The sequence below is a fragment of the Phalacrocorax carbo genome, chromosome 25 (genome assembly GCF_963921805.1).
Source record: "Phalacrocorax carbo chromosome 25, bPhaCar2.1, whole genome shotgun sequence".
In the NCBI taxonomy this organism is placed as follows: Eukaryota; Metazoa; Chordata; class Aves; order Suliformes; family Phalacrocoracidae; genus Phalacrocorax; species Phalacrocorax carbo.
This window is the reverse complement of record NC_087537.1, coordinates 5,449,481-5,474,802: the sequence shown is the minus strand read 5'-3', so window position 1 is coordinate 5,474,802 and position 25,322 is coordinate 5,449,481. Positions and strand designations below refer to the sequence as shown.

The 25,322-nt window shown below is 59.0% G+C and overlaps 1 protein-coding gene across 3 annotated transcripts; it reads left to right on the top strand.

Moving 5' to 3' along the window:
• Window positions 1–74: 74 nt before the first annotated feature.
• LOC104049865 (alpha-2-macroglobulin-like protein 1) lies at window positions 75–25,153 on the top strand. Of its 3 annotated transcripts, none has more exons than XM_064473217.1 (36): window positions 75–266; window positions 729–918; window positions 1,238–1,400; window positions 1,510–1,562; window positions 2,173–2,193; window positions 2,775–2,928; window positions 3,048–3,132; window positions 3,234–3,348; window positions 3,766–3,880; window positions 4,669–4,778; window positions 4,938–5,108; window positions 5,733–5,966; window positions 6,287–6,344; window positions 6,428–6,573; window positions 6,876–7,025; window positions 7,535–7,762; window positions 8,346–8,427; window positions 8,543–8,642; window positions 8,982–9,207; window positions 9,283–9,409; window positions 20,150–20,271; window positions 20,453–20,504; window positions 20,753–20,827; window positions 20,995–21,171; window positions 21,363–21,444; window positions 21,580–21,736; window positions 21,883–21,957; window positions 22,144–22,300; window positions 22,428–22,645; window positions 22,738–22,953; window positions 23,027–23,151; window positions 23,247–23,337; window positions 23,514–23,582; window positions 23,686–23,788; window positions 23,961–24,002; window positions 24,439–25,153. In XM_064473217.1, exons 1-36 carry the CDS (start codon window positions 193–195, stop codon window positions 24,465–24,467), a joined length of 4,392 nt encoding a protein of 1,463 aa, XP_064329287.1. In that variant the 5' UTR covers window positions 75–192; the 3' UTR covers window positions 24,468–25,153. The 3 variants fall into 3 exon arrangements, with proteins under 3 accessions (XP_064329287.1, XP_064329286.1, XP_064329285.1); XM_064473216.1 differs by lacking the exons at window positions 2,775–2,928; window positions 3,048–3,132; window positions 3,234–3,348; ... (10 more) ...; window positions 8,982–9,207; window positions 9,283–9,409 and adding exons at window positions 14,721–14,874; window positions 15,021–15,105; window positions 15,204–15,336; ... (10 more) ...; window positions 19,467–19,692; window positions 19,768–19,894 and having other exon boundaries at window positions 76–266; XM_064473215.1 differs by lacking the exons at window positions 75–266; window positions 729–918; window positions 1,238–1,400; ... (15 more) ...; window positions 8,982–9,207; window positions 9,283–9,409 and adding exons at window positions 12,094–12,349; window positions 12,769–12,958; window positions 13,360–13,522; ... (15 more) ...; window positions 19,467–19,692; window positions 19,768–19,894.
• The last annotated feature ends 169 nt before the right edge of the window (window positions 25,154–25,322 follow it).

Genomic DNA, 25,322 nt, shown 5'->3' with positions numbered 1-25,322 from the left:
TTGGCTGCCCAGGGCCTTGAACCCAGCAAAGCTGGGGTCTGGTGGTTAAACATTGTCCTAGCTGGATGGCTGGGTCCCAGCCAGAGACCTTGCTGGCATTTGCTTGCTGCCAGCGGGGAGGTGAGAGCTTGAGGAGAGGAAAACTCAGCACGGTGGCTCTGAGACCACCTTGCTTCCACTGGTCCTCCAAGCATGGGCTCTGCAGTTGCCCTGCCCTGCCTGCTTCTTTGCATCCTATACCTCACAGCTGGAGCATCTGCAAAGCCGTAAGCCCTCTCTGTGTCTGCCTGTCCATGCCTGGTGGGATGGGGGTTGGTCTCGGTGGTGTGACGATCCTGCTGTGACAGTGGATGCTGGTCAGGGTGGGAATGCTTGGGGTGGCAGTTGCCCCATAGAGGACATTGCACCCGAGTTTGGTGTCTCCGAGCTGCTTCGCTGTAGGTGCAACCTCACACAAAAGCTAGTGGGTGAGCAGAGCCTTTCCTCCCCTCTGCAGACTGACCCTTCAGCTCTTTCCCAAGGTGTTTAGACAAAGCGGCTCTGGTCTGTGAACTGGCCAGCCTGCCTGGGTAGACGGGGGAAGATTGGGTGTTGTAGGCCTGCAGAGAGAAACCAGGGCTGGAAAAAACCCAAGTGACCTCTGCCTTGAGAGTCTGGAGTGGAGGGGAGCCCTGGGATTTGGTGGGGGGTCCCTGCTCTCCTCCGCTATCAAGGTGTCCCCTCCCCAGGCACTACATGGTGCTCTTCCCCTCTGTGCTCTACTACCCGTACACGGGCAAAGTGCTCGTCCACCTCATGGACCTGGACGAGCCCGTGCGGGTGACCCTCCACCTGGCGAGCAGCCACGGCGTCCCCAACGTCACCCTGGAGGAGCAGGGCAGCGACATCCTCCAGCTGAACTGGCCCCACTTCTCCAACGTGAGTCACGGCCCCGCGGCAGGGTTGAGGACCTCAGGAAGGGGTATCCATCCCCTACCCACCACCAGAGCCGGGCTGGGGGAACTGGGAGGGGACATGGGGTCCATCCAGGATGGCCAATGAGTGAGGTGAAGGGTGGAGGGACATGGGGCATGTATGGCGACCTTGTGGGCTGTATCTGTGTCATCTTCCCATGCACACCGGTTCCCTGGTGCCTTCATGGGGCAACGGGGTGGTGGTGAGGGGCGATGGGTATGATATCTCACTGGCATCCAACACAAAGGCTTTGCAACCACTTCTACTGTTTCCCTGGGTGCAGATTTCTACCCCTCCTGCAGGGGTCTACGAGGTTGCGCATCTTCACGTCTCCATCCAGGGAGGTTCCCTGCAGGTCTCTGAGCAGAAGAAAGTACTGGTGAAAGCCCTGGAGCTGGGGACCTTGGTGCAGACAGACAAGGATGTCTACAAGCCTGGACAAACTGGTGAGGGGCAGGAGCTGCTGGAAGAGCTTGCAGGCTCTTGGGATGGGATCCCTGGGCTTGCGTCCCAGGCCCTAGCGCTCACTCCTGCTCCTGCCTTTACTCCCTCCAGTGAAGTTTCGAATTCTCCGTTTGGATCAAAACTTCATTCCCATCAATAGGGAGGTGAGAGGGGGTGGGGTTGCAGGGGGGACATGGAGGCAATAGGGTCCCCACATGCCCAAGACGATCGGTCTCAGCAGCAGTGGCACAGCATTCAGTGTCCCCACAAGCACAGAGGAGATGGGGGTGTGTGTGGGTCCCTTCCCCCAAACACTGAAGGGATGTGGGATGTGAGGGGGGCTCAGCTCTTCCCAGAGCTCCCAGCCTGAGTGCCCAGGGTACAGCCACTTGCTTTTGGCACTGGCACAGGAGATTAATTATTCCTTTTAGAGCATCCCTTTGCCTGTCTTCTCTCGTGTAGCTTTTATGCACCATTATAACGCCTGCTGGTTTTAGCCCCCCAGTGTTACGCAGCGCTGGCAGCCCCAACTGCACAGCTAATGCTGTTTGCACAACGCAGCCTTGCTGCTTTCTTGCTGCTGCTTGGAAAAGGCAGTGTGACGGCTCTGGACATGGCAGCAGGAACCAGGCAATGATAGCGGCTCTGAGCCCCCAGCCCTGCAACCAGCTCTGTAGGGACCAAGCCAGATGCCACAGGCTCAGCCCCCTGCCCCACTATAAGCTCAGCCCTCTGTTCTTTGATCATGCTAAATGCTCCTCTCTCTCTTTGCAGCTTCCCTTGGTGGCCGTGCAGGTGAGTTGTCACCCTGTGCCAGCGTGTCGGCTCCCTCGGAAGGAGCAAAGGGCCCCAGCACCTGTGTGATGCTGGGGACAAGGAGCAGGGACAGGGACATCCCCACTGCAGGTGCTGAGAGAAGTTACAAGGAGGGTGGAGAAGGGCTTGGGTTCCTCGTCTGCATTTCCAGCCCACTCAGGGTCAGCTTGTCTGTCTGCAAGACGGGGGTCCTCTAGGGAGATGCTGCTAAGGGACAGGTTACATAGATGAAGGCGGCAGTGGCTGTTGCTACAGAGACTTTGACCCAAACTGGAGAACCCCCTGATCTCCCAGTCCAGGCTGGAGCATCCCCCTGCCAGCTCTGGCTGCTGTAGCCAGGCTGGAGCTCAGCTAACAGGGCTCCTGGGGAGGAATTTTCCTTCTGGAGAGGTGACGCCCTCAGGGCTGCTCTGAGCGTGATGGCAGGGCAAAACCTCTGCTTCTTGTGATGGATACGCAGGGTGACTTGAGTCCTTAAGGCTGCCAAACCACCACCACCACCACGCACCCCACCTTCAACCCCATAAGCAAGTGCTGATGCTGCGTGTCCCTGTGCGCAGGGTCCCCGCAGGAACTGCGTGGCAGAGTGGCGGGAGGTGAGCCCACGGCAGGGCATCGTGGACCTGTCCTTCCCACTGGCTGCAGAAGCGGCCCTGGGCACGTACACCATCGAGGTGGAGGGGAAGAGACACTCCTTCAGCGTGAAGGACTATGGTGCGTGGGGACAAAGGCTGGGCTCCGCATGGGGTGTTTGGGAGCCATCGCATGGGATGGCAAGAAACTCCCGAAGGAAGAAATGGGCACAATCCCATTGCCCGCTGGTCTCTACCAAGGGCTGCCCCACTTCGAAGTGCTGATCCAGCTGCCCTGCGTCGTGACGGTGAAGGACGAGAAGATCCCGCTGGCTGTCTGTGGGTGGTGAGTTGGAGAGCAGCCCCAGCAGCAAGGCTGGCTGCTCCTGCGGTGATGCTTTCCCAGCAGCCTCCCCATCTGCTCCCCTTCCTGCTCCTTCCTGACAGGTACCCATCCGGGAAAGCTTTCCGGGGAAGGGCTGAGGTCAGGCTGTGCCAGCTTTACGAAGCTATTATTTTGATGAAGGGCTCTGCAGGGATCTGCACTGAGTTTAGCGGCCAGGTGAGGGAAGCAGGGGAGGGAGAAGGGACATGGGTGGTAGTCCTGGAAATGTTTCCCCACCGTGGGGTGCCTGAGCTGATGATGACTGGGTGCATCATTCAGGCATCACAGGTGATCCAGCTCTCATGTGAAAGTGCTGCAAACCCAGAGTAATCCCAAAGAGGAGAGAGGAGCTGAGCAGGGACTCTTGGGGTGGTCCTCAGGCCAGGACGGGCAGGAATGGGACAGCCAGCTGCATGGTGGAGTGTGGTACCAGCCCCGGGGGACAAGTCTGCAGCATCCGGGGGGTGCAGGACAGGATGGAGGGAGGCAGCAGCAGCAGGGCGAGTGGCAGCTGGGAGCCCAAGGATGACAGCAGATGACACTCAAGGGCCCGGCCACAGCACTGCTGCTCATGCGGGTGACTCTCTCCTTCAGACAGGGAGGAACGGCTGCTTCTCCACCCAGGTGCCGGTGGCTTCCTTCAACCCGACCAGCTTCTACAATAAAAGATGGCTCCATGCCTACGCATCGCTGCTGGAGGAGGGGACCGGTGAGCACAGCCCTGACGACAGCCACCCAGTGATGTCCTAGAGGACATGGCACAACTGCTCTGCTCGGGTGTCCCCAGGGTCTCTGTCCTTCCCATCCACAAGCACCAGCTGCTCTATGCCCTTACTTGCTTTGGTGTCAATTTATCTCTACTCCTGAGTGCTGGAGCAATCCCTCAGGACCCGAAGGCTGATCAGGAGCTTCTTCCCCTTCTAACATCCCACCGGCAGATATTCCTTCATCACCCACCTCTCCTTCCCCACCCTCTGCCTCCCTGAGACTAGTTAGTGTGCTGGATTAGTGCCTGGAGAGCTACCAGGGTAATTATTTTTCTAATTGGGTCTTTCTGACTTTGAATCTAGTTATAAATAGTCGCTATCTGCCTGGGAGGGCTTGTTAGGGACATCCTTAGGGTCAAGTAGAAAGCCCAATTTCAGCACAGTGCAGCTGTGAGTGGCCTCTTCTATTTGTGTGCAGCCATTAAGAGGGGCATTTTGGGGTAAAGCTTGGTATTTCAGTAGCACGCAGACCTTGGCTGAGCATGATCCTGTCACACCTGAGGACCATTTTTTGCATTTGTTGCCCAATAGGTGTGGTTTTTCACTGCACAGCCTTGCCCCTAACCACTACCTGTAAGAAGGCAGCTTTGTTTTATATGGCCACTTGCAAAGACAGCAGTAGGGAGAAAATGTGCAATGCTACACGTTTGAGACTCTCTGACCCATCTTTCCTGAGGGGAATCACCAAGACACATTGCTGAGTGCCTTTCTCACCTCCACCCCTCCACAGGGAAGTGGCGTGCAGTGAGAAAAACCTGTAGGATTGTGTATGAAAAGCCCACGATCACCTTTGAAAACACTGATAAATTCTACAAGCCTGGGATTCCCTACACTGGGATGGTAATGGGGGGGGGGGGTCCCTGTGCCCCCCAGGGCTCCCCCTGAACAGTGCTGCACCCAATCCCGCTCCCTCTGACCCCGAACCCTGATATTCACCCTTGCCCTCTGCCCCATGGCTGCAGCCCAGCCCAGGGCATGTCCCCTTCCCTCCCGGTGCAGGTGCAGGTGCTGCTGAAGGCAACCAATGGCTCTGCCCTGAGGGGGAAGGAGCTGCTGCTTGTGGTTAACGCTGAAGGAGAAACGCAAAATAAAACCCTGCTCACAGACGAACTGGGGAGAGCCGCCTTTGAGCTGGACACCTCTGGTTGGAATAACAAGGTCTCCCTGCAGGTAAGTGACCCATGTCCCACACCCCTCAGGCACCCTGGATTTAGTAAAGATCACAGAGGGTTTTTTTACATAAAGTCTTCCAGCCTCCCCATGACCCCATTTGGTTTTTTCGCACCCGCAGCACCCTATGGTGAAGAGCTCCATGTGTTTATTATCCCTGTTCAATACCTTAATTGCCTGTCAGACCCAGCAGATGCTGCCACTCTTCCTGTTCCTCTTCTCTCGCTTTTCATGTATTCTGCAAGCTCTTCCTTGAATTCCTTCTTTCTGCCTTACTGTTTTCATACTTCACTGCCGAATTTCAGGATCCTTTCTACCTACAGCATCTGGCCACAAGATCGGATAGTTCTGGGATGTGTTTTCAGTTCCTACCACCTGCCCACATGTGCTGCTTAGCCATGCCTGCCTCCTCTTGCTGGCTACTCCTTTGGACAAGCCCTGTGATGGCATGCAGCTCCGTTTTTGGGGGCTGAGCACAGCTGGATTGCCTTTCTCGGCGTACTCCTGCAGGGATGTCACAGCAAAGCACACGGCAGTCGCAGCTGCAGAGTGGCTTTCCACCCCCACCATGCTCTGCTTCTGAGCTGGTCTTTGCCATTGAGAACTTTGATTTCCACCCCTCAGGCTGAGCTCAAGGATGACCCTTCAGCCTCGGAGCATGAAGACAAGGAGTATCTCCAATACCAAAGTGCCACTCGTTACCTGTATCCCTTCTCTTCGGACAGTAGAAGTTTCCTGAAGATCCTCAGGGTGCAAAAGAAACTGCCCTGTGGCCAGCCCCAGCAGCTTGGGGTGGATTACTTCTTTGATGAGAAGGCCATGAGGATCAAGCTGCAAAGCCTGGATGTGGTGTTCCTGGTGAGCCTTCACCCAGGGAGAGATGGGAGACTGCTCCAAGGGCAGAGCTCAGAGGAGGAGAATGAGGCTGTCTGGGGTGCAGGGTTAAACCTTCTCCTCCAGCTGATGCCATTTCCAGCCAGCCCTGGGCAGGTACTCTTGGGTTCAGGGTGCTGGGATGGACACTGGAGCTGTCAGGTCTTGGGCCATGATTTCCATCCTTCCTGTAGGATGCGGCTCTAATAGTCTCTCCCTGAGCGTCCTCCCATGGCCTCCCCTCACCTGCTTGTGCCAGTTCCCCCTCATCATCAGTTTTGTAATTCCCATCTCCTCCTCTACAGGTCCTGGCCAAGGGGACCATCGCCTCCGTCCTCAGGAGAGAGCTCCCTGCAGAGGCTGGTAGGTCCTGAGGCACGGACCAGTTGCGCAGGGCTCTGCTCTCCATGCCCGGGCCTCATCTCCCCTCCTTTCCCACGGCCCAGGGCTGAGAGGCTCCTTCTCCCTGGAGCTGCCCATCGGCCCCGAGCTGGCACCCACGGCCAAGGTGCTGGGCTACGTGGTGCTGCCTAACGGCGAGATGGTGGCTGACAGCACCGAGCTCAAGGTGGCCAAGTGCTTCCCCAACAAGGTGAGCAGAGGCTGCTGGAGTCGGGAGTTGCTGCTGGGCTCGTTGGAGAGACGTGGGCACTGAACTGCACCCTTCAGCAGAGCCTTTCTGCATCCCCTGCAACCGGGTCTTCCCAGACTCTCCTTGCAGGGAGGTTTTTCCTTCCTCTCCCATTCCTATTGCTGCTGCAAACCATCTCCTGCCTTTGATCACAGTCCTCACTCTCCGTCCTCTGCTGGCATTTGTGGTCCGATTGAGGCACAGAGGTCCTTCCTGGGACCAGCTCCCCTCTCCCCTAACCCAAAGGCTTGCTCTCTCTCCAGGTGAATCTGTCCTTCTCGGAGCAGAGGGCTGAGGTGGGCGCTCAGCTCCACCTGAAGGTGCAGGCTGCCCCAGGGTCACTGTGCGCCGTCTACACCGTGGCTCAATACATGCAGTCCTCTGATCCCAAGGGCAAGCTCAACCCCAGCATGGTGAGTCTGGACTATCCTCAGCACTAGGCTGCTCCTGGGCTGGACTGGACTCACTGCTGGGGCATGGGGACAGCAGTTTCTTTCCACTGTTACCCATTTTAGGGGAGGGCAGTGGGGACTTTGGGGGAGCTGTGCCTGCGGGATGAATGCCGGGTGTCCAGGAGCCCCCAGCGAGCCCCTGCCACCACCCATGGATTTTGGGGCTTTGCAGGGGAGATAGTGCTTTGCTGACTGGGAGGCAGAGACACAGAATTGCTCTGCGATGCCTCCTGGGGTGGTAATCCTGAAAACAGGGTGCCGGCAGTGGAAGCATCCCCTGCTCTTGGGGAGAGGAGATATGGGGCAGTGATGGGTCCCAGCGGAGGGGCTGGGGCTGCCAGCAGAGCAGCATCACTGTGATGCCTGGGGAGGTGCAGATGCTATGGAGGGATGCCAAGGGCAAAAGGGGTTGGAGTTGGGCCAGGAGCATTTCATGTCTTTCTCACCCAAAGTTCACATGTTCAGTTTAGGTCTATAACTTACTCCCAACGTTTTCTGAAGACAGCTATCCTTTTGAAGTTGAAGATCCTGATTCACCTAACTGCTGGAAATATGAGTTTGAACCCCCCACAGCATTTCTTCCAGCCATTAACTGTTTTGATGTGCCAAGGAAGAGCTGGCAAGATTGCCATTCCAGACGGTGGAAAAGGGAGGTACTGGCGTCTGACATCCAGCCAGGCTCCTACAGCCTGGTTAAGGTACGAGCCCTCCAGCCCTACCTCGCACTCCTCTTCCTCCCAGGAAGGATTACTCAGGGTGCTGGGGGTACCCCATCTCTCACCCAGCCCATGTCTGTGCTCACAAACCATGCTTTCACAATGCCCTGCCCCTCGCTTCGCCAGCCAGGACAGATGTGAAATGCATCTGTCAGTCCAGGCACAGCAGCATTTCATGGGGATGCGGCTAAGCTCTGCTCTTCTTGTCTCAAATCTGGGCTTGGAATCAAGGATCAACTGGCCTGGCATTCCCCTGCTATATGGGGGCTGTGTGTGTCTCCCACTGGCAGCAAACCCAAGGGTCAGGGCTGTTTGGGAAAGGAGTGAGCAGAGAGATCCACCAGATCTTTCCCAAGTGTCGCTGGTGCAGCAGCTTCCCCTGGCACAGATATTCCTCTCCTGCACTCCTGTTGCAGCGTGGCGGGGGTCCTGATCTGTGGGAGCGCTGTTCTGGCATGGGGCTTTAAACGCATGCCGATTCCTGGCTTCAGAGAGCGATGGAAAGGTGTTTCGGTATCTCTGGGCTTCAGTGCGGTGCTATTCTCTCTCATGTGTTGTGTTTCAGGATGCAGGTTTGAAAACTGTCACCAACGCCCAGCTGGGCTGTGCACCAAACGTCCAGTTCCAAGGGCCTTTATACCCCCAAGGCGAGTGGAGCCAACCTGTAACAGCCTCCATGGTGGCTGCGGAAGGGCGGCTGGGGACAGCCTGCCTCCTTCCACCCTTCCTGGCAGCATGGTTGAGTCATGCCCCCGTTTGCAGGAGCAGGACTGGAGGATGATAAGCAAGCGGGTGTCAGGCAGGACACAGGGATGCAGATGGATTTCTTGGAGACATGGCTGTGGGAGCTGGTCCCTGTGGGGTGAGTAAGGAGTCCCAGCAGACCTCAAGCCAGAAGACTACCCTTATTGCATCAGCTTTACCTCTGGGTGCAGCACCCAGACCGTTGGTGTCCGTGTATCCAGGAGTGACACAGACATGTCCAGCCTCTTCCCTTGGATCTCAGCACAGACCTGGGAGAGGCCAGGGCAGTCTGTCCTGTAGGCAGGGGATGCCATAAGAGATAAGAGAACTGAAGGTACCTCTGCCCATCTCCAAGCGTGTGATGGCCACCAATGGTCCCCAGGAGTGAGAGGAAGGGGGTTGGCTCTGCCCATCAGACCCAGCCTCCAAGGTCTGTCCATCTTCTACCGCCCTGCAGGGAGGGGGGCTCTGCAGAGGTGATGGTGACGGTGCCCGATGCCGTCACCAAGTGGGAAGCCGGGATGTTCTGCATGGCCCCACTGGGCTTTGGGCTGGCCCCTGCTACCACACTCACAGCCTTCAAGCCCTTCTTCGTGGACCTGGCGCTGCCCTACGCCGTGGTCCGCCACGAAACCTTCACCCTCGTGGCCACCGTCTTCAACTACCTGCATCAGTGCCTGCAGGTGAGCGGGGCTGGGGAGGGGGCCCTGGGTCTGGGGTCTGGCGGGGGCTGATGGGCCGTGGCTGTGGTCTGGCAGGTTCAGGTGACGCTGGCGGAGTCGGCAGAGCTGGAGGTGTCAGCGAGTGCGGATGAGGTATACGGTGGTTGCATCTGCGCAGATGAAGCGAGGACCTTCCACTGGAGCGTACGAGCCACCAGCCTGGGTACAGAGGGGACAGAAAGGGCTGGAGAGGGGGAAGAGAGCCCAGCAGTGACACTGCTTGCAAATCTCCCCTTTGCCACTGCTTTTCTGATCCTTTCCTCCCCCTCCCAGCTCCCTCTCCCCTCCCCTCTCTCCTCTTTCCTTTCTCCACTCTCCAGCCTCTTCCCTCCATTTCCTGGTCCCATTGCACCCTCTTCCTTCCCTGGCTCCCCGGGACGGCTCCGAGCTGGAGCCAGCCCCTGAGACAACGTCACAGCCACGTTCCCCATCTGCCTCTGCAGGGGAGGTGAACGTCACCGTCATCGCCAAGGCCCTGCACTCCGAGAAGCTCTGTGGCACCAAGATGCCCGTGGTGCCCACCCAGGGGCGTGTGGCCACTGAGACAAAACTCCTGATGGTGCAGGTGAGCAGGGTGAGGCAGTGGGCTCGCACCATCCTCTCTGGGAGCAGAGCTGCACAAAAATCACTCAACCCCAGAGCAGAGCATCGCCCTATCCCTCGGCCAGGCTAGATGGTGCCTGAGGGTGCCGCAAGGCGCAGGGAGAGCACCAGCACCCAGAGCGAGGGGAGAGTCTGTGTCCATGCTTAGGAGCCATCAGTGGGATGGTGCCTTTGCTTCTCTTTTGGGGTGAGATTGGTAGATTTGAGGCCACTGGGTACGTGATGATCAGTTTGCTCCCCTCATCACACCATGCACAGGGCTGCTCCAAGAACAGCCTGGCTTGACCTGGGTGGCCCTGAGCTCTCCCGGCCCATCAGAGCCCGTGGGCTCTGCTGGTGGGGGACGGGTTCCAGGTGGGGTGTTTGTTGGAGAGGGGGAGGCATTTCTGGGACAGAGGAGGGCAGACTGACTCTGATCTCCACCTCATACATGCTGTATTCCTGGTTTTAAAGCCTCCAAGACCGATGTGAAGGAAAATTGCAGCTGCATGGCTGTCCCTCTGCTCCTGACCCTGTTGCACCCCACCAGACAGCCACAGTCTTGGGGCTGGCAGCCTTTTCCTGGCCCTTCGTCCCGTTCACCTGACCCGGCAGGAACCTGCAGGAATGCGGTTGAGACAAGGACTTGGAAACCCAGCCCCACTCCCCAGCAGCCCTGCCATCCCGTGGGGGTCGGGGGCTGCCTGGGGAGCAGCTGCTTTGCTGCCCACTGTGAGGTTGTTGTTTCCCTTGAGCTGATGCCAGTGCATGGGGACCAGGGCAGGTGAGATGACCCTGTGCTGACAAAAAGCCTTGGGAAATCAGTGCAAGCCTGATGGTTGGGCATGGAGAGGATGCTCAGGACTGCCCTGAGTGCAGCCTTGTCCCTGTGCCTCTCCCTGTCCCTGCCCAGCCAGGCTGAAAAATGAATAAAAACGCAAGTGGGGTAAAGGAAGTGGAAGCAGCAAAATGTGTTTCTTGCAAGAAAGCTCGCTTTCTTCAGGCTCTTTCCCCCCATCCCTGACCAAAGCCAGCCTCGTGTCCCACAACACACTTTGGGTTAGGGGCTCTGACCGCCTTGATGATGTATAAGAGGGGCTGTGCCTTCACTTTGCTTTGCTGAATAAAAAGCTGAGGCCAAACCAGAGAGAGCATTAATTGCACGGGCAACAAGGCATCAGAAGAAACAGCACGACATGGGGTCAGTGATGCCTGGTCAGGAGGGGCTGGGGGACAATACAGTCTGGGTCCTGCTCTGAAGTCACCAGCAGCACCGAATGACAAATCCTCCATGCAGTATTTCCCCTCAGCAGCCCCAGAGACGCAACTCCCGAATCAATCTCCCCTTGGCCACACTGCTCATGGCCCTCACTGCATCCTGCCCCATGCCCTCAAGGGCTCGCTGTGCCAATGGCCCCGAGCTCCTTGTCACATTGGACTGTCCCCGGGATGCCTGTTGGGACACTGACCCATGCCCACAGCCTGGGGCGGCAGGATGGGCTCGGGGCCATGCTCCCGCCTTGTGTCCGTGGGGGTGGTGGGGACCAGCCTCCTCCAGACGTCGACACTGTGTGGGGCTGCTCCCAGAGGGCGGGAGGCTGAGCACAGGGCTGTATCCAGCAATACCCAAGCAGGGCAGGCATGGGGACAGCAGCTGTGGTCATCTGAGAGCCCATGGCTTCCCACAGCACTGCCTCTGCCTCTCCCCACATCTCCAAAGGGAAGGGAACTGCAAAACCCCGGGGCAGGGGATGCCCTCAGGACACTCTGTGGCTGTCCTGGAGCTGCCTCAACTTCCCTAAATTCCCACCAGGACAGCAAGAGGTAGCTCAGCCCATGCCCCGGCTGGTGTCTGGCTTCCAGGCATGGTGCACAGAGGAATGAGAGGGGGTGGAGCTGGCACAACAGCCCAGTACTGTCTGCTCCTGTGCCCATAACTGATCTGATGAAATTGGAGGAAACCAGGCAAAAAGATAGCCTGAGACCTGTGATGAGCCCAAATGGCTACTGATTGGCTAAATTTGAAATTCCTGAAAATAAGCCCCTCTGAGAAATCGCCAACTTACAGTCTGTTCTCATGATGTGCTGCCTTCTTTCATCTGGGGAACTCGTTCCCCCTCCCTCCTGCCATCACTTCCCAGCAAACTGGTGTGTAGGTGGGTCCTGCCCCCTGGTTTTGAACCTCTACAGCCTATTGGAACCTTTTCTCAAATTGCAAAAATCCATCAGAGCCTTGAACCCCGGAGGCTGTGGGCAGATAGTAAACATTGCCTTGGCTATATCTGCAGGTCCACGCTGGATCCCTCTGCCAACCCTTGTTCGCTCACTGGATGGAAAGCAAAGATCTCATTTCAGAGCCTGCAGCAGAGCAGACGCAGGTCTACAGCAATCCAACACCTGGAGAAGGAGGCTGTGGCCCTCCCCAACACCTGCTTGCAGCTGGAGACATGAGGTCCCCACCTGCCCTGGCCGTCCTGCTGCTCCTCATCCTGCACCTCACAGCTGGGGCGTCTGCAGCACCGTAAGCCCTCTCTGTGTCTGTCTGTCTGTGCCTGGTGGAAGGGCATTTAGATGTGGCTCCTTGGCAGTATGTAGTAGGAGCTAATCCTTCCCGTGCATGTGATTGTTGGCCAGGGTGGAAATGGTCAGGCCGGTGGGTTGTCCCTGCCCACGAGCATCGAGGACTTGGCACCCAAGGGCTGGTGGGTCTGGGATGGTTTATTGTGGGTTCTGCCTCACTTGCAGCAGCTGAGTGAGCAGAGCCTTTGCTTTGCTGAGCTAAGTCAAGGAGAGCCCAGAAGCAGAGGGGGGAGGCTGGGGGAGGTGGCCCTGCACCCCAGCACAGGTTTCTGCACACCCAGGAGCTCTTGAGGACCTCTGTGGGGTCTGTACTGGGATGTGCCGCAGCCCCACGTCTCTTATGCCACTTGTCCTTGCCAGGAGTTATGTGGTCACGTCCCCAGCTGTGATCTACCACCCCCACACAGCGATGCTGTGGGTGCATCTCAGTGGCCTGCACGAGCCCGTCCAGGTGACCATCCAGCTGCAGAGAAAAGACAGGACCCGTAACATTATCCTGCTGGAGAGGAAGGTCCAAGAGCCTCAACTGCACCTGAACATCACCTTCCCTGTGAGTTTCGCTCCATGCACAGCTGTAAGCACAGAATGGGATGCCCTGGACAGCCCGCTGTCTCGAGGCAGAGCAGTTTCCACCAGCTCCCCTGAACATGGGGCTGTGGTCCCATGTGGGGCTGGGAGCAGGCTTGACTTCCCTGTCTTTTGGAAGAATCTCATCCCCCATGCAGGCTAAATTATTCTAGGCTCAGCCCAGTTATTCGGTGGCTGAAATAATTTGCTGGTAGCAGACCTGCAAGCTAGGGCAAGGGGTTGGGGGGACATTTCTTCCTTCCCCTGGCTTGGGGAAGGTGTCCCTGTGGGTGAGGAGTGCTCTGGGTCACTCGGAGCAAGCACAGCATCCTGGCCATGGCATATCCCTTGTCCTCACCCGGTGCCTGGTGTTTCCCCTGACAGGCTCCAGCCCCCACCGAACAGAAGGAGGAAATCGTAGACCTGCACATTTCGATCCAGGGAGATTCCCTGGATGTCTCCAAGAAGAAGAAGGTGATGCTGAGAGCCCTGGAGCCTGGGATCTTCATACAGACAGACAAGGTTGTCTACAAGCCTGGACAGCAAGGTGAGGGAGGCAGGACGGACCACCCTGCTATGGGCTGAAGGACCTGGTGGGAGAGGTGTGCAGGAGGCTCAGCCTTGCTCCTACACTGCATGGACATAGGAGGGCTCATCCTGGGATGTGCTGGGACCCCCAGCACTGGCCAAGGGCAATGCCAGGACATGCTGGCAGCGCTGGAGGCTGTGCTGCTTGGGGGTCAGTGCATCACTACAGAGCTGAGGGTGGATTTCCATCCACCTTCCCCATGGAGAATCCCCCCTCCCTGTGGATGCACTCACCACTCACTCCTGCATCCCTGTTTGCTCTTTCCAGTGAAGTTTCGAATTGTCTCTTTGGATAAAGACTTCACTCCCAGTAGTAAGAAGGTGAGAGCAGGGCTGGGAAAGGGGGGAGGCAACAGGGCTTCTCTGCACTGCCCTCCTACAGTCTTGGCAAGCCATGAGAGAGGTGTGGGAGTCAGCCAGCGCTTCTCCCCTGGGAATCTTGCCCCAGCCATCTCTGCCTGGGTGGCTGTGCTCCCCAGGGGCAGGGATGCCCTGTGTTGTCCTGCAGGCTTCAGCAGGCTAAGGAAAGAGAGAGCAGAATTGCAGTGTGACACGGGAATGTACTCGCTTATACTTTTGGTTAGGGATGTAGCGATGGCAAGTGGGAAGTAGGGAATGTGCTATTGATATACATCAAGTCATCAGACTCCAGAATTACAGGTAAGTTCAGTCTCTGGCACCCTTGAGCAAACATCTGGGTCTCTGGAAGTGCAGGAGGTTCCCAGGTGAAATGGTTGCTGGCTTCTTGCAAAGGCGCTAGGAGATGCCACCTTTCCATGCCATGCTGGCAGTGCCCTCAGCTCACCCCAGCTACAGCCCACAGGCTCAAAATCAATCCCAAAGCAAATTGAAGGGTGGGAAATTCACAGCATCCCACAAATAACCCTCATTCTACTCCATCCATGGCTTCATAGATGTCCCCGTCCTGGTGAGACCCCAAGGAACGCTTTGAATTTCTCCTCTAACTATCTTCTCTTTGCCTTGCAGCTGCCCCTTGTGTTCCTGAAGGTCAGTCTGAGAGCTGGAGGGAGGCTCCTGGGCAGTATGGTCTTGGGAAGGCAGCGTGGCTGGGAGAGAAGCATAACACAGCCATGGGCTGCTTTATCGCGGGGTGCTGGGGTCCCCGGGGTGCTGACGCTGCCTGTCCCTGGGTGCAGGATCCCAGCGGGAACCGCATTGCGCAGTGGCGGGAGGTGAGCCCACGGCAGGGCATCGTGGACCTGTCCCTGCCGCTGGCTGCAGAGCCGGCTCTGGGCACGTACACCATCGAGGTGGAGGGGAAGAGACACTCCTTCAGCGTGAAGGAATATGGTACGTGGGGACCGGGAGGTGCGCGGAGGGTGGGAACCCCACCTCAGCATGTCCCTGTGGGCAGCATGCCTTTGTCCCCCTGGCCACCCAGGCACCATTGTCCTTGTCCTGGGAGTGACAACCCTCTCCTTTTGCTTCTCCATCAGTGCTGCCCAAGTTTGAGGTGACCATTGATCTCCCTGCTGTGGTGCTGGAGAAGGACAAGAAGTTCCATATGGAGATTTGTGGACGGTGAGCCCAAACAGGCTGCGTCAGGAAGAGGGAGGGGATGGGGAGATCTGACATGATGTGGCCCATCAGGCGTACCCTCCCCACCTTCCACCCAACAGGTACACCTACGGAAAGCCCGTCCAGGGGAAGGTCCAGGCCAGCTTGTGCCAGCCCTTCAGGCACGTGGGGATCCTGAACAGACTTCACGGTGCCCCCCAGAAAGAGATGAACTGCATCGAGGTTGGCGGGCAGGTGAGGACTGCTGGGAAGTGTGGGTGCCACTGGGAGAGAGCCCCTTCCCAGGACTGCTGCGAATGGGCTTGACTGCCCCTCTAGACCGAGAAGAATGGCTGCTTTTCAACTGAGGTTTTGTTGACTGCCTTCAACCTGACCAGCTCCATGTATCAGAAGGAATTCCAAGTCCAGGCATCGCTGGTGGAGGATGGGACAGGTAGGGATGGCCGTGTTGTCCTGCTTCTTGGATTCCCAAGGGCATTGCTACTGATGTATGGTTTTGTATTCATCCCTGTGTGCACCCAGACGCACGTGGCGTGGGGATATTGGTCTCCTCTGGGGAAGTCCAAAAGCAACATTGTGATTTAGAGGTGCATGTGTGCAGGGACCGGGTCCAGGTGGGGATGTGAGCCGGGTCAGCCAGACAATAATAATTCTGACCAGAGAAATGGATGGGAGGCAAAAATGCCTTTCCAAGATCCAACAACTCTCCCAGTGCTATGGCTAGCAGCGAGTTGAGTCCTTGTGACACAGAGCAGTGGCTTCACTCAGTCTGGTGGCGTGGCTTCATTCTTTGAGATAATCCACCTCACTCACCACCTCGGTTCCACTGGAAATGACTGCAGGTGGCTTGGCTTCAGGAAAAAGGGAGCAGACCAGGGGTTGTCCCAGGCCCACCAGCACCGAGGTGGCTCTGCATCATGGTGCTTTGGTGAGGCACTTTTTGTGAAGTCTCTGCAGGCAGCTGTGCCTTGGCTTTAGGTCTAAAACATGCTGTAGAGGTTTGGCACCTCTTGCAGGAGGTGCCAACTGTGCTCAAGGCTGCTGGCTGCAAAGGGACAGCCTAAAATGTCCAGGGACCTTTTCTGCAGCGTGACGGGGGAGGTGCCAGCAGCTAACCTGTTCCCTGTGTCCCCACAACACTCAGCTCCCCGTTCCCTCTCCACAGGGTTGGAGCTGAACAACACCAAGAGCTGCAAGATTTTACCTGAAATCCTCACTGTCACCTTCGAAAACACTGACGATTTCTACAAGCCTGGCATGCCCTACACTGGGACGGTAATGGGGGTGTCCCCGCATGCCGCAGGGCTCCCCTGCACCCCTCTGCACCCAACTGCAGTCCTACCGATGTGCAACCCCACTCTTCCACCTCTGTCCTGTGCCCCACGCCTGCAGCCCAACCTGGGGCATCTCTCCTTCCCTCCTGGTGCAGATGCTGCTGAAGAGAGCCGACGGTGCTGTGCTGCCACAGAAGCAGCTCTTGCTCATCGTTGGGCAGCAAGGAAAAGATACAAGACAGACCTTCCTGACAGACAGATCAGGGAGAGCCTCCTTTGAGCTGGAGACCTCTGGCTGGAGTGGCACGGTTTTCCTGCGTGTAAGTGACCTGTCTCCCACCCCTCGCTGGTCCCCGCACTGTTTTCTCCAGTAGTCCGGGGCTGGGCACCTCTCCAAGCCAAGAACCTGCATTAATGGTGCCCGGTGACGGGACCACTATGTTGTGGAGTCTGGACAGCTTCAGAGCCTTGATTTCTACCCCCATTGCTCAGGGTCAAGTCAACGAGGAAGCTCACACCCAGAATGACAGCTCGACACTCATCTACCAAAATGCCCACAGGCACCTCCACCCCTTCTTTTCGGCAAGCAGGAGCTTCCTGCGGATCCGCCGGCTAGAAAGCGAGCTGCCGTGCGGCCGGCCCCAGCAGCTCTGGGTGGATTACATCCTCAGCAAGGACGCCTTGGGGACGCAGCAGGAGAGCCTGGATGTGGTCTTCCTGGTGAGCCCCAGCCTGGGGGGGGGGGCAGCAGGCATTAGGGTGGTTGTGTGCAAAGGTCCACATCTACACACATGTTCGCGGTTGTGTCCCTGAGGACAAGACAATGAGCGATCTGTCCTGGCTAGATCGAGGGTCGTATGCCTGTTAGTAGAGGTGTCTGTTGGCACTGTTGGACCTGCATGCCAATGGGAGATGTTGGAGGGGCTGGAGACTGGGGAAGGTCAAAAGCCATCCCGATAGTGTCACCCTTGGTCCACCCTCCATCAGGGCATTTCTGTTCCCCCCTCAGCATCAGTTTTGTAATTCCCATCTCCTCCTCTACAGGTCCTGGCCAAGGGGACCATCGCCTCCGTCCTCAGGAGAGAGCTCCCTGCAGAGGCTGGTAGGTCCTGAGGCACGGACCAGTTGCGCAGGGCTCTGCTCTCCATGCCCGGGCCTCATCTCCCCTCCTTTCCCACGGCCCAGGGCTGAGAGGCTCCTTCTCCCTGGAGCTGCCCATCGGCCCCGAGCTGGCACCCACGGCCAAGGTGCTGGGCTACGTGGTGCTGCCTAACGGCGAGATGGTGGCTGACAGCACCGAGCTCAAGGTGGCCAAGTGCTTCCCCAACAAGGTGAGCAGAGGCTGCTGGAGTCGGGGGAATCACTCCATGGCTTGTTCATAGCTGCATGCCCGAGGCCCATCCTGCCCCAGGCGTACCACAGCATCACAGTCTAACCCATGCCCTGATCCCCAAACCCTCGAGCCTGATTTTATCCTTCTCTAGAAGAGATCTCCATCTCCGTGGCTTGGTCCTGCTCCTCCATGGGAGGTGACTCCCCCTCCTGCCCTTGCCCCCTGACACCCCTGTCCCTCCCAGGTGAAGATAGCTTTTTCGGAGGACAGGGCTCTGCCCAGCTCAGCGCTGCGGCTGGAGCTGGAGGCTGCCCCGGGGTCCCTGTGCGCCGTTCGTGCCGTGGACCGCAGTGTGCTGCTCCTGAAGCCCGAAGCTGAGCTCAGCGTGGAGGCGGTGAGTGGTGGCATTGCCCAGGGCCCCTTCTGCAGCCCCAGGAGCTGGCTGGGGATAGTGTGCCTGTGGGAGAGATGACATTGTCTTGGACCTCCCCTACAGTGCCATGGTGGCTGCTGTGCAGGGGGTAGGTGCCTGGTGGGTTTTGTACGTAGCACATGTGTTTATTCCCAGGTCTACAAAATACTCCCTGAATTCGACTATCCTAGAAGCATTCACGACCCATCACGCTGTTCAGACTTTTTCTGGGACTATTCCGAATTTGACATTCCCATCGACCCATTTGTACCGAGATGGCAAGACTTATTTCGCCCTTCAAGGAGGCATCGCTTACCTCCCCTTTCTTGGAGGAATTCCCAGATGGACACCTACAAGTTATTTCAGGTAAAGGCCCTGCCCGCTCGTGCCTCTTGGTTCCTCTTCATCCAAGAGCGGGCTGTGGTTTACTCAGTGTGCTGAGAAACCACAGCGACATCCTGTGAAAGCCACACTTGTGGCAAAGGTTTTGTCCTTTCCTGTGGACACCAGGCTCTGGTCCTTCTCCACTTGTCTTCTTCTGCAGCCCTGTGACTATTTACTGCTGGGATGGGGATATTCCTCCTGCTGGGTTTTGGAGATGGCCAACCTCTTTTCTTTTTCACAGAATGCAGCACTGAAACTTTTCACCAATGCCAAGACCAGCGACGTTTGCAGGACGTTCAGATCTCCTGGGATGCCGGGTTACAATCGTGCCAGAGGTCAGCACAGCCCTTGGCTTGCTTGCTCCACTGAGCCCTCTCGAGAAAAAAAAGGCAAAAAGCTGGTGCCTGGTCCTGCCTCCCATGTCCTCAGGGGAACTTGGAGCCATCCTGAAAATACACTCGGCATCAGAGGAATCAAAGAGGATTGGAAAGGCTTTTGGCCACTTTCAGGCTGTCTGCAGGCGAGGTCCAGCTGAGATGTGGAGACCTCTGGACCCTAATTTCTGCTCTGCCTTTTCCAGGTGTCAAGGGTTTATTGGACACCTCTTTCCTGAGAGGAATTGATGTCCCAGACGTAATGAACCGTGCTCTCCCAGACGTAATGAACCGTGTTGCCCCAGAAGTAACAGCTAGTGCCATCCCTGTTGTTGCTGCTCAGGAAGAGCCACTGGCACCCCGGACGTATTTCCCAGAGACATGGCTGTGGGATCTGGTCCCCTTGGGGTGAGTGAGGACGGTCCCCATGGGGCTAGTCCTCTCCCCACCTCCCCTCCTGCATGGAGGGAGGTTGGGGACATCAGGACAGCTCCTTCTCCCATAGGGAGAGAGCCAGCCCAGCTGCGGATGACACCAGCTGTGGGTGAACATGGTGGGATGGCCTCATGATGTCCTTCATCCTGCAGGGAGGGGGGCTCTGCAGAGGTGATGGTGACGGTGCCCGATGCCATCACCGAGTGGGAAGCCGGGATGTTCTGCACGGCCCCGCTGGGCTTTGGGCTGGCCCCTGCTACCACACTCACAGCCTTCAAGCCCTTCTTCGTGGACCTGGCGCTGCCCTACGCCGTGGTCCGCCACGAAACCTTCACCCTCGTGGCCACCGTCTTCAACTACCTGCGTCAGTGCCTGCAGGTGAGCGGGGCTGGGGAGGGGGCCCTGGGTCTGGGGTCTGGCGGGGGCTGATGGGCCATGGCTGTGGTCTGGCAGGTTCAGGTGACGCTGGCGGAGTCGGCAGAGCTGGAGGTGTCAGCGAGTGCGGGCGAGGTGTACAGAGGCTGTGTCTGTGCAGATGAAGCGAGGACCTTCCGCTGGGGTGTGCGAGCCACCAGCCTGGGTACGGGACACCAGGGCCATGGCAGGACCCCTCTGCCCTGCTGCCTGGGGATGCCCTCAGAGGATGGGGGGGATAAATGCAATTCTACTCCACTCTCATCCTCCCCATTGCCCCCCAGCACTGCTCCTCCACCTGATGACCCCCATCCCAATCCAACCGGCCCCACGCAGAGCCCCACGGCTGATACAAACCTGTGGGGCTGCAGTGTGGGCTGGGGCGCTCTGTGGGGACTGAGTGCCCTGCTTGCATCTGCAGGGGAGGTGAACATCACCGTCAGCACTGAGGCCCTCAGCTCCAAGGAGCTCTGCAGTAACGAGGTGCCCGTGGTGCCAGCCCAGGGGCGCGTGGACACCGTGATAAAGCCCTTGCTGGTGCAGGTCAGATGGGTTATGGAGGAGGAAAGCGGGATGGGGTCAGGGACAGGGTCCGAGCACCCCTCACGGTGCAGCAGGACCAGGAGCAGGACGGCATCTGGCCCCAAGCCTGAGCTGCAGGCATGACCCTGGGGGGTGCAGCTGCTCTCTTCTCCTGACCAACTCTGACGCTGCTTCCCCACAGCCCGGGGGGATCCTGGTGGAGAAGGCTCACAACTCCCTGCTCTGCCAGGAAGGTAGGACTGGCTGGTGGTGTCCAGCAGTGCCATGGGGATGTGGGGCAGGGATGCTTGGCTGCTGGTACCAAGGGCCAACAGGCCAGAGGAGCCAAGGACCAGGGTCCATAGATGCTCTTGTCTGAGATGCCCCAACCCAGCCTTGAGCATACGGAGGGTCAGAGCAGGAAGGGGGTGGGCAAGGGTGCCATGGGGCCAGGCAGGGAGGAGCTGGGCATCCTCACTGCCATTGCCCTTGATCCCCACAGTCACTGAAGAAATCTCCCTGGAGGTTCCTGCAAACATCTTGGAGGGCTCCCAGCGAGCCCATATCACTGTGATGGGTAAGGGACAGGCAGGGGACAAGGGACCACCTAGGGCAGAGAGGGTGTCCATGGCCCAAGCCTAGCAGGAGGTGGGACTGCCCAAAGCTGGGGTGGGAGGGGATATGGGGTGCTGGTGGCAGAGGCCACAGCCAGTGATGGTGCTCTCCACGTCCCCCCTGGGACAGGCGACATCATGGGCAATGCTCTGCAGAACCTGGACCACCTCCTGGCCATGCCCTATGGCTGTGGGGAGCAGAACATGGTCCGCTTCGCCCCCAACATCTACATCCAGCAGTACTTGGAGAAGACTGGGCAGCTGCACTCTGACATCCGTGCCAAGGCACAGAGCTTCCTGCAGAGTGGTGAGCATCCCCAGTCCCCTCCTCTCCCTGTCCTACTCTGCCTGGCTGCTGAAGGACACCACCATCCCATATCCCCCCTCCCCGTTTTCTTCCTGTGCCCTGGGGTGGGTCTGGGCTCCAGGCTGCCTCTGGGATCCCCTTGGGTTCTAAAGACCACTGCGTGAAGACTCATCTCCATCTCCTCCCTGCAGGGTACCAGCGAGAGCTGCTCTACAAACATGATGACGGCTCTTACAGTGCCTTCGGGAAGAGTGATTCCAGCGGCAATACATGGTGAGGGACTGCACAGGGCTCAGGCAGGCGGTGCAGTGGCATCCCTCCGGGCACCGGCCGTCCTGGAGCTCCTCCTGCCACAAAGCGTACTCCAGCCCCAGTCTCCCATCCCTCCGACATGTCTCTGGCTCGTAGGCTGACAGCGTTTGTCCTCAAGTCCTTTGGGCAAGCCAGAGCCTACGTGTCCATCGAGGAGCAGCACATCATGGATGCGCTGCACTGGCTGCAGAAGCAGCAGCAGGAGACGGGCTGCTTCCGCAGCGTGGGGAAGCTCTTCAACAATGCGCTGCAGGTGGGTCGGTGGGGCGGGACATGGGGACATGCGGCTGGAGGCGGGTTGGCCCCAGCATTTCCCTGGTGTGTGGTCCAGGCAGTGGGGGAGTCCCTGTGCTGGTGGCATGGCACGGCCGGACCCGTCTCCTGCTGTCCCCTTTGCAGGGTGGCGTCTCGAACGAGGTCTCGCTGTCGGCTTATGTCACAGCTGCGATGCTGGAGCTGGGGCTGTCCCCAACGGTGAGGATGGCCCCACCTTCCCTGGAGGGGCTGGTGGGATGGGGACGGGTGCTGGGGCAGAGAGTCTTGCTGTTCCAGGCCACCTCCTAGCTCGACCTGGGTGCGACTGGTCTCACTGGGCAGAACTGGGGTCTCTGAGAGACGGCCGTGCCCATGGGCCGGCTCCTGACTCTGTTCCCATGCCAGGACCCTAAGGTAAGCTCAGCCCTGCAGTGCCTGGAGGCTTCGACCACAGACGACCTCTACACGCTGGCACTGCTCGCCTACGTCTTTGCGCTGGCGGGGCGCGGGGAGCAGCTGCAAGCCCGGCTGCAGAGCCTGGCCCAGCACAGCATCAGCACAGGTACCACCCGGCACAGGCACTGGCCTCTCTGGGCAGTGCCACCCTCTGCCTGGGTCACCCCATGTCACCCCCAGTCCTCCGGGATCCCTGGAGCAGGGGGCTGAGCTCCCAAGCCCTTTCCTCCCAGAGGGGCAGCTCTACTGGCAGAGGAAAGGGAAGGCTCTGCCCTCCTCGCAGCCCTCCTGGGCTGCCGCTGCACCGGCAGAGGTGGAGATGACCTCCTATGTCCTCCTGGCCTACCTCACCCAGCCCCAAGTGTCCTCCACCCACTTGATGACGGCTACCCAAATCGTCCGCTGGCTCACCAAGCAGCAAAACCCCTACGGGGGCTTCGCCTCCACACAGGTACTGGCACCAGGGTCCATGGGGCTGCTCCAAAGCATCCACTCCCTGTACCTGCAGTCAGGGGTGACCCTCGGAGCTTTCTCCATGCCCAGGACACGGTGGTGGCCCTGCAAGCCCTGGCCAAGTACGCCGCCCTGACACATGGCAGCAACGGGGACTTCACGGTGACGGTGACATCCCCGATGGGCACCACCCAGGACTTTGTGCTGCACAAGAGCAACCAGCTGGTGCTGCAGCAGGCGGCTCTGCATGAGCTGCCGGGGACGTACAGGGTGCTAGCCCATGGGCAGGGCTGCGCCCTGGTGCAGGTGGGTACGGCCCGGGGTCCCTGTCCCCGTGCGGTGCCCGCTCGGTGGCTCTAACCCTCCTGTGTCACCCCAGGTGACCCTGCGCTATAACGTGCCACCCTCTCCGAGCAAGGGGATGTTCAACCTCCGTGTGGAGACAGAGCCCAGGGAGTGCACGGGGGATGCCAGCACCCGCTTCCACCTCCTCCTCTGGGCACGGTAGGGGCTGGGGCTGTCCCCTGGGTTTGGGGGCACCAGGCAGCCAAGGAGGCAGGGCAGACCCTAGCCCCCACCCTGGCGTTCTGCCCTTGCAGGTACAGTGGGGAGCGTCCCACCACCAACATGGTTGTCATCGAGGCCAAGCTGCCATCTGGTTACATCCCCAACAAGAGCTCCGTGGTGGAGGTGAGAAGTCCCTGCTGCCCCCAGGACCCCCTCTGCCCTACTGGGGCACCCACCCTGCCGCCGAGTCCCTACCCCTCGGGGGCAGTGGGACATGGAGGGGCACCTACTTGGGCTGCTGGCCCTGGCTGGGGCACCCAGCGAGCAGCTGCTGCCCATCCTGAGCCATGTCCCTCCAGCTGAAGAGGCAAAAGCTGGTGAAGAAGGTGGAGGTGCAGCCCGACCAGGTGACAATTTACCTGGATCAGGTGAGATGGGACACCGGGACAGGAGCAGGACCCCGTGTGCTGGGGCGTGGGGATGCTGCCCCATCGTGGGTGGCTGCATCTCCCCTTTGGGCTGTCTCCACAGCTGACGAAGGAGGAGGAGACCTTCACCTTCACCGCCACGCAGGACTTCCCGGTGAGGAACCTCCAGCCAGCCACCGTGACGCTGTACGACTACTACGAGACGGGTGAGCCCTGCCGGGGACGTGGCCCCAGGTTTCCTGGCCCCGCTGCCACCCCTTGCAATCCCAGTGGTGCAGAGTGGGTCTGGCTGAGCTTTCAGTTCACGTCGATGAGCTTTGGCTCGTTAACGGGAGCAGCTCACCCTGAGCCCATCGGTCGCCATCCTTCCCATTGCAGGTGACCGCACGGATGCTTCCTACAGTGCCCCTTGCAGCTCAGGTAGGGGCTGAGCCTGACGGGGCAGAGGGGTCACCCCACCATTGGGACCCTAATGGGGACCCACCGACCCTGAAGGGCCAATCTGGGCTGCGCTGAGCCGCTGGACTCAGGGGAAGGAGGGCAATGTGGGGTGGAGGAGCCCAGCCCAGGGTTGATCATTGGGGACTTGGTGGCCAGAGCCTGGGGGGCTAGAGGTCAGGAAGGACCCAGGCATCCAGGTTGTGTGGTGCAGAGAGGAGCTGTGCCTCTTTGAGGGGGCTTGGACCCCCATCAGCCCTGGCCATCCTCCTGTTCACCTTATGGAGCTCCCCATCCATGGGTTTGGGGTCACACAGGGGCTGAGACACTGAGCTCCCAGGGATGGAGCTCAGCTGGAGGGTGGCTAGGGGGGCAGGGGGGCTCTCCTCTCACAGCACACCCTTATTTGATTTTGAAGGGGCTGACGGTCAGCAGGAAAACTTCTAGCACAGCCTGAAGCCTGGCAGCTGGTCCCCTCCGCTTGCCCCAACTCCTTCAGCCACCAAGGACTGGGACAGCCGATGGTCTCCGGCCACGGCCTCTACCCTCCACCGGGGCAGAACGAGGCCCAGAGCTGCTCACAGCACCGCCGGCCCCCAGCACGGCGCGGCTCACTCTGGACTCAGCCAATTCTCCCTGTTGCGCAGCTCCCACCCCACCAGGACCCACCAGAGCCACAGCCGAGGGACTGCCCCAGACCCACGGGCAGAGACATCTTGCTGCTCTGTGCCCCGGCCACAGATATTTGACTGGTTGAGCAGCCCAGCGGTGGCTTTACAGGGACACCCCAGTGCATCCCCACCACCACCCCGAGGGAGCTTTGGGGCACTAGGTCTGGCCCCTCTGCTCCCTGCGGCACTGGAACAGGATCAGGACCTGCCCCCTCCTGTCAGACCAACTGTCCCTTCCCCAGCAGGTCCCCACTGCCACTCACCCCATCTTGCTCTCCCTGGGAGTCGTGGTGCTGCCCTGCTCCCCTCCCCGGCACTGACACGGTGCCGCTGTCACCAAGAGGGATGTGGGGACACCTCCTCAATGCCATTAAAGCAGATTCAGGCACTCGTCAACAGAGAGAAGCTGCAGTCCCCCCAGCCCCTGCCCCGGGTCTAAATAAATACATTTGCTCAAGTGCGTATTTTCCCTTGGTCTTTCTTTTCTTAAACTCGAAGGGTCCCACAGCTGGAGGGGTGGTGGGGACGGGGTGGCTGCTGCGGTCAGGGCCGGGAGGGTGGATGTCAGGCAAGTCAGCTGTTCACCCGCTTTGGCAAAGATAAAACGAGATGGCCCGAGGGAGGAGAGCTC